General features: G+C 48.6%; 2 protein-coding genes across 2 annotated transcripts; one reads left to right on the top strand and one right to left on the bottom strand.

The window, feature by feature from the left end:
* Positions 1 to 6,693: 6,693 nt before the first annotated feature.
* LOC144150014 (uncharacterized) lies at positions 6,694 to 7,608 on the top strand. Its single transcript, XM_077681791.1, has one exon. The coding sequence runs from the start codon at positions 6,950 to 6,952 to the stop codon at positions 7,565 to 7,567; it is 618 nt and encodes a 205-aa protein (XP_077537917.1). The 5' UTR covers positions 6,694 to 6,949; the 3' UTR covers positions 7,568 to 7,608.
* LOC144150007 (uncharacterized) lies at positions 7,565 to 11,435 on the bottom strand. Its single transcript, XM_077681779.1, has 4 exons — positions 11,099 to 11,435; positions 9,185 to 9,869; positions 8,705 to 8,907; positions 7,565 to 8,145 (listed from the first exon to the last, which is right to left on the bottom strand). The coding sequence occupies exons 1-4, from the start codon at positions 11,302 to 11,304 to the stop codon at positions 7,668 to 7,670; spliced, it is 1,572 nt and encodes a 523-aa protein (XP_077537905.1). The 5' UTR covers positions 11,305 to 11,435; the 3' UTR covers positions 7,565 to 7,667.
* Positions 11,436 to 12,476: the final 1,041 nt, after the last annotated feature.

Genomic DNA, 12,476 nt, shown 5'->3' with positions numbered 1-12,476 from the left:
CGCTTGAGGCTGGTACTCAGCGCTACTCCGACTACTCGGGGTGAAGGGGACCTTCTTTTGAACCCCCGGGCTGCGACTCGAGTGTCCACGACATGTCGAGAGCTGTCGACCAGCGTTGATAAATGTCGACCATAGGTAGCTTAAGAGGGTTCAACGCTGGTCGACCGCTCTCGACATGTCGTGGACACTCGTGTCACGGCCCGGGAGATGTCGGTCGCGGAATAAATGGTCCCGGAACAAATGGTCCCGGAACAAATGGCCCCGGAACTTATGGTCCCGGAACTAATGGTCCCGGAACAAATGGTCCCAACTTCAAAGTAGGAAGAAATGGTCCCACCACTACTACACCTTAGCGCCTGCATGAGGGAAGGACGGGGTCAATGTATGTATATTTATGCTTGCATCTGTGCACACTGTATTTTGCGTCTGTTCGTACACAGTATATTTGCTAATGCTGAATTTGCTTGAGCTCAATGCTGTATACAAGCCTTTTTTTGTCGCACGTGTACGATCTTCCGTGCTTGATTTGTTCGTACTTTTTTGTTATTCCGAGTGCCAGGCAAACCAGTGGTGAACCTTTCAATCAAAACTCTGCGTGTACTGGACCGCCCTCGGCCGGTGTTTAAAGTGAATACAATAACGGGCTACCGTAATTTTCTTCGTGAATGCAGTTTTCTTATGAAGTGGAGCAACACAACTGTTTAAAGTAACATGGCTGACGTGCAATACTCGCAAGAATACAAAATTTTGTTAATGCTTGAGAAGTGAGTCTGACTTCATCCAGTGCGTTGAGCCTATTTACAGTGACGGTATTATTTAGGGTATGTAAAGTATAAAAAATGTGAGTGGGACGGTACTGTTGACCGCCAGTCAACATAGAGCTGTACTGGTGCATTGCGCTCGCCGTTTTGTCGCTATTTCAAAAGGAAACTTTACTCGATGAGGGTTTATTGGGTTGGCTAAGCTGAGTTACTGTGCTCACCACCTGAAATGCTTCGATATCTGCAGTTCGAATCAAGCGAATCAACAGCAATAAAGATTTTGCACCTCGATAATTTTACAGCTTGCAGTTTAGAAACTGGTTTTTCTCCGAAAATAGGCAATACTTTGCTCGCGAATCTCCCCAAAAGCCAAAGCCGAACGTTTAAAGCTGTCTTCGCGCAGCTAACACCTTAGGGTGTCGTCGCCTTCCCGCCCTGCCTTTGTCGCCGCGCGCGCGGACACAGTGGGGGAGTCGTGGCTAATCCCTTGGGACGCCGCCGCCCACCGGACTACCGAGAAGAGCTCCTTCAACCCGAGGCGAATTCCTAAGGCGAATGACCGTCAACGAACAGCGCCGACGCCGGCTTCGCAAATCGTCAAAAACTAGAGACGGCACCCTTTCGCTTCCCGTCAGCTCGTCACCGAACGACCGCATACCAACAGAGGTATAGGGCTCAGCACCCCAGTCTTTTGGCCACACAAAAGAGGAAGGAGCACAAAGCATGCACTGCGCGACCCCCAACTTCGCGTCTTTGCGGCTGCAAGAAAGGAACTGAGCTTACAGCTAGAAGCGTAGGCGACGCCAATACATGAGCCACCGGCGGCTTTCATTAATTAAATAAGAAGCACGAACTTAACAGTGCTGACCGGCGCGACAGCCTGGCTTGACCAGCGCCTCAGCTGATGTTTGCTATCAGACCAGACGTCCGCATGTCTCGACACTGTGCCTGTCATCCCCCTCGCTTACTAGCGGCGTCTCGCGACACGTGCGGCTTCCTGGAACACGACTGGACCCACAAACTATCAAAACGTGGAAAACCGAAAAAAGGAAAATATTACAAAAATCAAATACCGAAAGAGAGAGGGAAGTAATAAATAAGAATGTTCGTCTAGAATGTATAAAAAATGCGATGACTAAAATAAAAATGCCAGATAAAATACGCATAAAAAATTCCGAAAATGGGCCAGTCGTGTAATGAATGCCCTGCACTTTCACAATAATGAGTGGTTGGCAGAAATACCGCGTTTAATCGTTGTAATCGCCCAAATTAAGCTAACCGGTTTAACGAAATCTAAAAAAAAGAAAACAAAAATAAACAAACCTAAGAAATTAGAAACTGCACTCCAGCAAAATAAAACAAATTTAAACAGAACCCACGTGGAGTTTTATGGAATCATTTTGCCTGAACAGGTGCCTGGGACCATTTGTTCCGGGGCCATAAGTTCCGGGACCATTTGTTCCTACTTTCGAGTAGGGACCATTTGTTCCGGGACCATAAGTTCCGGGACCATAAGTTCTGGGGCCATTTGTTCCGGGACCATTTGTTCCGGGACCATTTGTTCCTACACCCGGGAGATGTGTGTGTGTGTGTGTGTGTGTGTGTGTGTGTGTGTGTGTGTGTGTGTGTGTGTGTGTGTGTGTGTGTGTGTGTGTGTGTGTGTGAGAGTTAAATTTCGCCTCTCCATCTTCTTGGCGAACTCATGGAGACGAAATAGTGATGTTCTTTTGATGCGCGAGCCGAGAGGACGATCTCGACTCGCTCCGATGACCGACGACCGATGCTTGGAGCGGGTGAGGGATGAGGACTGCCTTCCTTGCTGGATATTAGGTTTATTTACATTATTTACATTACTCCAAGTTTACATCAGGTCAGAGTGACGGTTACATTGTCACTCTGACAGCAGCAGCCTGTTCGGCCGAGATCTATACTGAACTAGATCCCCTCTCGACCGACCCTCGACAAAACCCAACACTCCGGTTCAAAACAATTATTACAATTATTACAAAACCTTTCAAAACAATTATTACAAACCATTGATTGGCCACAGGAACCAGCCAATCACACACATGTCCCCACCTGCGGTCACGTGACCTAACACTCTCTCTTACACACTCATAGTGCGTTTCCCACGAACGCCATAGCACCCGACAAGCAAATACAGGACATCTGTGGCCTAAGTGTACACACATTACGCTCAGCGGGCGGCATCTGCACAAAAGCCAAGCCGAGGGCCCGGAGCGGTCCTCGCGCGGCTGACCTACCTCCGCGCGGCGCCTCCTGCGGCGCCGTGCGTCTGCGTGCGCGGCGGGACAATGAGGGTTGCTAATTCCCTCCCAGACGAAGGGCGCCGCCGCCTGCCGCCAGTCCCACCGGAAGACGCGCTTCAGGCCCACTCGGTGGTCTCCGAGGCGATTGACCCGTCAACGACCAACGCCGCCGCCGGAGTCGAAGGTTTTCCAAACTTACCCCGCGCGCGCTTTCAACACTAAGAGATACGATAATCTGGCTTCCCGTCAGCTTGTTATGCCGAATGACCCAGCCACCTCCGACGCGACAGAGATACTCAGGCTAATCACCCCCGTCCTTTTACACACAAAAGGACGGGCACAACACACGCTCTCCGCGTCTCCGAACTTGGCGTCCGTGCGGCTACATGAAAGGGACACAGGATCGTAGCTACCAGCGGAGGCGACGCCAATACATGAGCCACCGGCGGCCTACATTGATTACATGCGGAGCCCGAACTTAACAGTGCGTGCGTGCGTGCGTGCGTGTGTGCGTGTGTGCGTGTGTGCGTGTGCGTGTGTGTGTGTGTGTGCGTGCGTGCGTGCGTGCGTGCGTGCGTGCGTGCGTGTGTGTGTGTGTGTGTGTGTGTGTGTGTGTGTGTGTGTGTGTGTGTGTGTGTGTGTGTGTGTGTGTGTGTGTGTGTGTGTGTGTGTGTGTGCAGAGTCCTTATTACCTTTACTATTCGACTCTTTCAAAGAGGTTTATATGGCCAAATTGGGGTATACTTGCGACGCTGCACAGGCAATGAGGCGCGCTGTAGTGGAGGGCTCCGGATTATTTTTACCAGCTGGGGATCTTTAACGTGCGCTGAAATTTAGATAGAGAAAGGAAATTAGAAAAAAAAATGATGCACCTCTCCGTCTAACGACGGCGATGGTTGAACGCGAAGCTTTCTCGTGAGAGATTTCTCTGTTGTCCTCTAAGTTTGGACATTGACTCGCCGGCGGTTTGGACTTTGACTCGTTGAGCTTTGACTTTCGCTCGCACGCAGTTCAGATCGCTGCGGTTTTTAATTTCCCCCTTTGCCATTTCATTTCCCACAAAGAAAGCCTCGCGTTTAAACATCGCCGTTGTTGATGGAGGGGTGCATGATATTTTTGTCTAATTTCGCACGTCCATGCAGCCCTCCCTAAACTGCTTCGACCGTGTCGGAATCGCACATCGGATAATCGTCGGCTTCATAAAGCGAGAAACCTGCATGTTCGATTCCGACCATAGGAATCTTCTTCGCCCACGATCATCATCATAGCCCGAGAAAGTTTGCTTTCCTGCAGTGGGTTTTTAGGTGGACTACAGACGCCATCAGTGAGACATAGAAAGCTTCTTTTTAAAAATCAGCCGAGTTCCGTAGACGCCTACGGAACACGGCTGATTTTGTTGAGGCTGTTATTTATTATATGCTTCAATAACATGCATTATTTGTGCACTGTTGTAGCTACAATGCACTAATAATTACCCTGTTAGCTGTACTACGGTGGCATGTTTTATACAGTGGTTTGCAACAAACTTCTTAGGTCAACCTGAGAAGAGAAATGGCCGGTACAAACTTGTCCGCTCTACGTGTTCTGAGAAACTATCGATTATACCAGGCACCAGTGTTGCCGAATTGACAGCCCGATTCCATTCCGATTCCATTCCGGGGAACTTGAACTTGTAGTTCCATTCCTTTCAATTCCGCGGAATGCCGAAACTTTGCCCATTCCCCCTCCTGTAATAGCCGGGCAGTTCAATTCCATTCCTGTATTGCCTCGACGTATAAGCTACCTCGGGGTGGCTGTATCGAGTTACAGACAAACGCAGCATAAAGAAGACATTGCAAGAAGCATTAAGCACGAAAAAAATGCGGACACGTCGCTGAAGTCGAGGCAGTACACTCGGGTACAGTTAAGAGCGGTAATAGACCCTTTTCAGAAAGGTTGGCAACATAGTACAAACGCCAGCTCTCATGATGGCAACACTGACGCCATTCGCAATGGGCGCCATCATAAAGGAAGAATTGCGGCGTTCTCGTAGTCACCCGCAGTCAACTCGGCGTTCTGTTCACTCGCATCGGTGTCTGTGCTTTTTCTCACTGTTGTTTTCATCTGCACATGTGGTTACGAGTTCGCCCGGCATCATGCCGACTCACTGCTGCGTCCCGCTCTGCAAACTGCACGGATACGTCGACACAGCCGGACGAAAGGTACGTAAGATGGTGTTTGGTGGCATTGACACTGTTCGTCGTCGTCTTGGTTTTTCACCTCGTAATGCGCACGCCCGCTTCTTACGTTCTGGCGCATTTGTTCTTGCTTTACGAAACCCCCTCCGTCAGCCTGCTGCAGAGGTTTGCACCGTGTCGCCGCTCGTAAACGGCATTATCTGTAGTTAAAGCGAGCTGCGCGGCGTGTTGCAAGCCTTGGTAGCAACATCGCGAATGACGGGATAGCAAAAGGACGACGAACACCGCGTCGTTTCTGGTCTTTTACCGTCCCATCCTTCGAGTTGTTGCGATCCAGGTACTGACGTACCAACTTAGCCAATTTTACGCATTTGTTTTAGGCGTCAACTCTCTCTGCATCTCAACTTGTTTGGTTTCGCACGAAAAGCGGTCTCGCACTGCGCCACATTAGTTGCGCGTTGGCGAGTAAGCATACGAGACAGACAGAGGCATGGTCTCAGTGCACTGAGCTAAGTATTTTATTTAACTGATAACCACACCAGCCCCACAGCCCAACTGGTTAAGCAGCGTTGCTTTGGTCGTGTGATGAATAGTAAAAATGGTACTATGAAGTGTTTGTTTCTGTTTGCAGGTTTCTTATCACAGATTCCCAGCTGAAAAAGAAATGAAGAGGAGATGGATCGCTGCGATCAAGAGAGACGAAGGACCACACTTTCAAATTTCAAAGGCAACCAAAGTTTGCTCGGAGCACTTTGTAGAGTCCGACTTCTGGACTAGTGTAGCAAGTGGGCGGCGGCTGCTCCGTGACTCAGCTGTGCCTTCTGTTTTTTCGTTTCGGAAATCAAAGCCGCCAAGGAAGCCACCTCGTGAACGAACGTTCAACCCTGCCACGAAAAAGCAGCACAGCAAAGAATGTCACCTACCCAATCCAGACCCCAGTCTGCTTTCACTGCATGATGCAGAACATGGAAGTGAAAACCAACCTCCCACGCTGGATGTTCTCTCTCAGCAGCTAGCTGCACCCAGCACAGTTCATGAAAATCACGCCCCACTACAGGAAATATTTCTGGGTAGTGAATTTCAAATTCAGGGGCAGGCTTCAGCTGTTGTGTGCGGCTGCAGAGACACCATTGCTGCACTGGAAATGGAACTTGCAGCAAGCAGGGAAAATGAGCAGAAACTGCAGCAGCAGTTGGACAGACAAGAAATTGCAAACAGGGAAAGTGTGTTGAGCCTGCAAGCACAGCTAAATGCACAAAGAAGTGAGCTACAGGATTTTACTGCTGCAAGCAAGCAAAAAGAAGCTGATCTGCAAAAAGAGCTCCAGGACGTACAGCATAAACTGACTGCTCAGGGAAAGGAACTTGGCCTGCTTCGTGACGAGCTCGTTCAGGCTCAGCGCAACATTGAAAGCCTGGAAGAAAAGAATGCTCCATTTGGAATAGAAAAATTTAAAGAAAGCGATGAGGACATTCAGTTCTATACTGGGTTGAGGAGCTATGGCCATTTTGTTCGTTTTCTGACGTTTCTGGACGCTGGGGAAGACGGCGAAAACATTAGACGGCACCAGGGCAGCAGTGGCCATAGAAACAGTGGCCGACGGCGCAAGGTCAATGTCGAAAACCAACTTTTTCTGGTTTTGATTAAGCTCCGGCTTGGGTTATTTCATCGGCACATTGGCGACTTGTTCAATGTATCAACCAGCACTGTATCCAGGATATTTTCATCCTGGATCGACTTTATGTACTTGCAGATGACTGAACTGCCCATATGGCAATCCCGATGTGCAGTTGACGCTGCCATGCCAGCAGCATTTATAGACAAATACAGGTCAACTCGTGTGCTTCTCGATGCAACCGAGATTCACTGTGATGTGCCGTCATCATTCGTGACGCAATCGGATGTTTATTCACATTACAAGTCAGGCCACACGTTTAAAGGGCTTGTTGGTGTGGCACCTAGTGGGGTGCTGACCTACGTGTCAGAACTATTCACAGGAAGCACGTCCGACAGAGAATGTGTTATCAGGAGCGGTTTCCTGAAAAAGAGGTTCGATCCCGGTGATTCAGTAATGGCCGACAAAGGTTTTCGAATCGAGGACCTTCTTGCGGAAAAGGGTGTTCAGCTAAACATACCGCCTTTCTTGAAAGACGGGAAATTTACGGAGCGTGAAGCCCAGAAGACCCAAGAAATTGCAGCGCTCCGCATCCATGTTGAACGGAGGATTCAGCGTATCAAGACATACCACATTTTTGATCGTTCCATTCCGATCTCCTTAGCCCCCTTGGCCAATCAAATATGGGCAGTTTGTGCTATCTTGAGCAACCTGCAACCTCCTCTGCTGAAGGAAGAAAACTGATGAGTGCATACTGAGCACTATACAAACACGTGTAAATAATAAACCTGTACGCTTATTGTGGAAATGTTTGACTTGGTGCCCTACTACGGCAGTGTGCCTCTTACTGACAGCTTTCCAGGTACGGCAGCAAAGTATAAAAATAGAAGTCGTCCAGGTCTGCTTTTAACGCTTCCCACTCGCTCAGGCACAGTCTAATCCTCTCAACGAGCATGAAATCTTTTCCAAAAATTACGAAGTCTCCCCAGCTCAGGCCAGACACGCCCATCTGACCGATTACCTGCGAGTAGTAAAAATGATTTCGCTTAAGCCTGGGGCCACTGTCACTCAGTTCAGAACAAAAGCTTTCTGCAACAAGCTCGTCTGCGGTCTTGTCACGGAGTGAATATGGGCACTTGATTTCTAAAACACCATAGCCCAGCTCTGTCGGGTCAAAGACAATCCTGTCGGGTGATGCTCCAAGCCATGGAAATTCCGGATTCACCAGCAGGCCGCAAGTGCTGACAGTCACGTGGTGTCCCATGGTGCGCAAAACCTCCTCATACCTTCTGGCTGCTAGAGGCTCGTTCGAAATTCCGTACCTGCACATGAAACAGCAAAAAATAGTGTTCGTACAAAGTAAAAGTACAAACCCAAACCGGCATTCCCAGCATTGTAACCAGTTGAACCATAGAACTACTATGACTTCCCCACAAGGTGCAGCTTAACCCACTGCAGTACAAAGGGAGTGCTCGATTTGATGCTTTGCACGCAACAGCGTTGAAGTTCATTTTCAGACATGCAGTTTTTAGAGCCTTATTGCAGGATATACACTAGAAGGAATCTGACGTAGCCAAGTACCAACTATAAAATTTCAAGGAAAAGGTAAAACTACCTACATTGAGCCGAATAGTAGCGAACGAGAACGCTCAGTTAAATATTCAACCGGTAATGCTTCAACCATAGTAAGGCTACTTTCCAAGATCTTGCAGCTGTGTATACAAGTAGCATAAATATGCTTGGCAGACATTCAGCAGCATGCCCCCCCCCCCCCCCCCTTAAATGGTGAAGTCTCTTCGAAAAGGCCGAGTTTGGTTGTGCCTATTTACTGTGAAAGGTATTTTGAAAACTGAAAAATGACGTTTGGGCCAGTTTACGTACTTTATGGGAGCGATGTTAGACAGGTCCTTGGTGTCCGTAAAGGCTTTCAAGCCTTTCGAGGTCCAGCGAGCCCTTGTTGCCACGACACCAAAGTTGGATGATGTCACCCGCAGGCTCCTTTCCTCTCTCCACCTCCCACTTTTTGCCTGTTTCCGTGTGTCCTGCTCAAGCTGAGCAGAGGAAGCTGGCGTCGTGCACACCTTCTGTTCATCGGAAAAAAAAAACCGAATACATTCGCTTACACTAACTAACCAAGCTTCATTTGTGGCAGATAAAATTCACTCTAAATATATGGACTAATAATGCACAAGCTGCACGTCAGTGCAGCTGGGCACTACTCTGGTAAAAAATAAATATTGTCATTTGTACACATGCGTTTCAGTGGCTCAATGGTTCAACAGCGTTTGGTAACGGCTAGTACGCATGAGGTAAACTTTGATAAAAATAAAGCCAATGAAGGGGCACAATGCGCAAACATACCTGCAGGATCCTGTTTTCTTTCAGATGGGTGGGAGGAACCCATGTGTCGGAACCTTCAAAAAACTTTGGTGCAGGTAGAGCTTCAGCAGGGGAAGGGGCTGCAGGTGAAATCCCTGACACACGCACATCGAAGCCATGCGGCAGGAGTGACTGTTGGCAGGCCATTGGAGAAGAAGCTGGCGCCAGGCCATATCTAGTCCTTTTGTACGGCTGCCCAGGAGTGTTCAACAAACCCAGCGCAAACACATCGCCGGGGTCCAGTGACAACAAATTTCTGGCGAGCTCAACTTTGGCCGCTTCTTGCTGCTGTTCGTTGCGGGGGAAAAGCCGACGCTCAGTCGGCCGTCCGAACTTTGGAACAATCAGTCCACCTTCTCTCACGCTTCTCCAGTCAACGTCCTGAATGGACCTTCCTTTTGTAGAACAGGTACGGGGCACCCGCCATTGTTGGGGAAGGTCCGTACATGACAAGAGTTCAGGGGGTTCCGAGAACCCTTTGGCCTGGAGGAGGGAAACTGTACGCAGCATTGCCATCAAATGATTGCACGCTAGTTTTCCAGCCGCGCACTCACAGCTGCCATCGACAATGGCCCCTTGCCTGTCTATTGCAGCAATAACGCTGTAAGGTTTCGAATTCTTCTTCTTGCTGCGGTGGCATTCCGCCTTCAAAAAAAATAGTCCATCACTGAAAAAAAAAAAAAAAGTTACACACAACATTTATACTTACAAATGGTGAACTTTACGCACATTCCACAAGCTCATCTCTCAGATGGTTAATAAAGTGCCTTGGCTTTTACTGCGAAAGCAGATCGTAATGTTGAAACGCTGTGTCTGAAACCTCCTTGAGCTCCTCCACTGTCCAGGGGAGAAAATGATTCGTGGAACATAATGGGCATGCATAGGTGCATAGGGGAATGCTAGAGAAAGGGATGAGCTATTGCAGATTAAACACAGAATGCTGCGTGGCCATAGCATTAAATTTATGCCGAGATCAGAGCAGTTTAACGCGAAAGTACGCTAGCCGAGCTCAATGCTGCTCAGGTTTGGTTGAACCACATCTGCCGTACATGGATGTAGCACGTTCTGACACAGCCTTGCATGAAAACTTGCACATTTTGGTTCCTCGTCGCTTTCCTCGAGCCGAAATTTATGGGACACTTGTGTAACACTTTTCGTCACCGTCATGGCAAGCTCTTCACATTTAGAACCCTTCTGTAACTGCTTGTCAGAACTTCAGTAACACTTATGAAATTTAGTTGCACAGAAATTAATAACTTCACGAGTGCCGTTTTGATTCCGGAGCTTGTAGTACATGTTTTAATTTGCAATGCACTTCTACTGGCGCCATTTTTCTCTAATAAGCAGCCACTTCATAGTTAAGCACGTTTAGCTGTCTTTCCTCTTTAATGTATTTAGAGCTTATAGAATTCGTTTAGGACGCACGCCTAGAAGCTTACACTTACGTTGCTGGTTTCTCAAGACGCATTTCCGGCTGTTTCACAGAAACACAAGCTCCTTCCCTATTAATAAAATTACTACTTGGTCGGGATTTCGTTGGTGTTGCTCACTCGCAGGCACAGTTGCAGCGATGTAAGAGCGCGCGCAACTTCAGAGGGGGAATGCATATTTTACCGAACCTCAAGCGCTGTGCGACTTAGTGCTTCAGGAATGTTCACACTTCAGAGAACGACGCAACAAAAACGACGAATTCTGTGAGTTGTTTCCACTTTACGATCCAGTAGTCGCAGTTACGTCCACTTTTCGGGTGCATCAAACTGCTCAGCGCCTACTTTGTACGATCGACTCTCACGCAAACAATTATATGGTAACAAGCTTGCTGCAGTGTAATACACACAGTATTGATACGAAGTGCGCTTTGATCATTCGTGAACCTTAATAAGAGAGAGAGCATACCTTTGCTTGCAGCTGTTTGTCTTCACGGACGATGGCACAACGTAGGATTCTACGCTAAAGTTGTAGCTGCGCTCCAAGCAACGCTCCGTGGTAGACTTGATAGAGTAAAACTCCAATATGCGCTTCTCGCTGAGAGTCGGTATACCGGAGAGGTTGTTGTCCCATCCGGTAATAGGAAATACCAATTTTCGAGACGCGCACGCCATATCACTCGCCCGGTACTGCGATCTACAGAGGCGCGCTACAGCCACTTCGGTACCGCCGTTGCCGCCGTATCGCGGCTTCCTTCATCATGGCCGCGCTCCAGGTTGCCCGACTGGCTTTCCGCTCGTCCGCTATGCCCGTAGCATTCTGAAAAGGGTCTATAGCTTATGCAGAGTATCACTCTGCCGAAGCCACAGCCCTGGATGTCAGCGCGGGCGCGCGTTTTGAAAGGAGATTGCGTTTAATGTATGATGTCGCCTGCTTTTTCTCACGTCGTTTGTTTGTCGTCGCTGCACTAATTTATAAGCAGGTCAAGTCTGAAAATAACTGAAACGATTGGCGTAATGTTCAAAATACTCGCAGCAAGGCGCGCTTTGCAACTTCCGTTGTTTAAAAGTTCTACCCGAGTATAGTGGCATGGGGACATATCGTGCTGAACAACCGACCTTGTAATGCACAAAGGGACACTTCCGCTACCTATTATAATATTCGCATGGACAGCATGCAGCTTTGCGCAGACCCCTGTAGCTAACTCAAAGGCACGCCGTGCGTATCTTGCTTACATCTACATGCATACGCTCAAAATCCTTAGCCTAATGATTTCGGGTGCACTCAGCAGAATTTCCATCGTACCAACGCGGGGACAGTATGGCAGCGTGACGAAACAGCGTTAACAGTTTGACATTCCCCGTACGAAAGTCGCCACCTCTTCAACACTGACCTAATTTCCTTCCATTAACTGAATACTGAATTTCCTTCCATTAACTGAATTTCCTTCCATCAATGGAATTGTTCTTTCATTAACTGAATACTGCCTGTTCAGTGCAGGACGTTACATAACACCCCCCTTATTACCAGCACACATGTTGGCACATTTTTCTGAGTGTGTCTCTGAAGCTCATGCAGTGCTGTTTAAAACGGAGTCGGCTGCAGCGTTCGTCTTTTCAAGCGAGGGCTGACTTGCGCCGTCGGGGGTGGCGTACGCCGATACGTCTTGTGGCAAAGCCAACTTTATCCACGGGCTTGATGATGATGATGATGATGCCCCTGAAGTGTTTGACACGTATTCATTCGGGGGGATTGGCCAGGGATAAAGTGTTGACTGTGCCATCTTCATCCACGTGCTCTTCGGGCGGAGCTCTCGCTCGCCGTTCGCAACTGGCGTGGTCTCGCG

The sequence above is a fragment of the Haemaphysalis longicornis genome, unplaced genomic scaffold, assembly GCF_048455015.1.
Source record: "Haemaphysalis longicornis isolate Haplotype H1 unplaced genomic scaffold, Haemaphysalis longicornis Haplotype H1 scaffold_1, whole genome shotgun sequence".
Lineage (NCBI taxonomy): Eukaryota > Metazoa > Arthropoda > Arachnida > Ixodida > Ixodidae > Haemaphysalis > Haemaphysalis longicornis.
The sequence above is the reverse complement of the archived record's forward strand: the minus strand, read 5'-3'. Positions and strand labels throughout refer to the sequence as shown.

What these genes read in the sequence shown, in the direction of transcription:
- LOC144150014 (XM_077681791.1), top strand. Translation starts at nt 6,950, where the DNA reads ATGTACTTGCAGATGACTGAACTGCCCATATGGCAATCCCGATGTGCA.
- LOC144150007 (XM_077681779.1), bottom strand. Translation starts at nt 11,304, where the DNA reads ATGGCGTGCGCGTCTCGAAAATTGGTATTTCCTATTACCGGATGGGAC. An exon ending in ACAAACAGCTGCAAGCAAAG is followed by an intron (nt 9,870 to 11,098) that starts GTATGCTCTCTC and finishes TTTTTTTTTCAG; the next exon opens with TGATGGACTATTTTTTTTGA. An exon ending in TCTAACATCGCTCCCATAAA is followed by an intron (nt 8,146 to 8,704) that starts GTACGTAAACTG and finishes TTTCATGTGCAG; the next exon opens with GTACGGAATTTCGAACGAGC.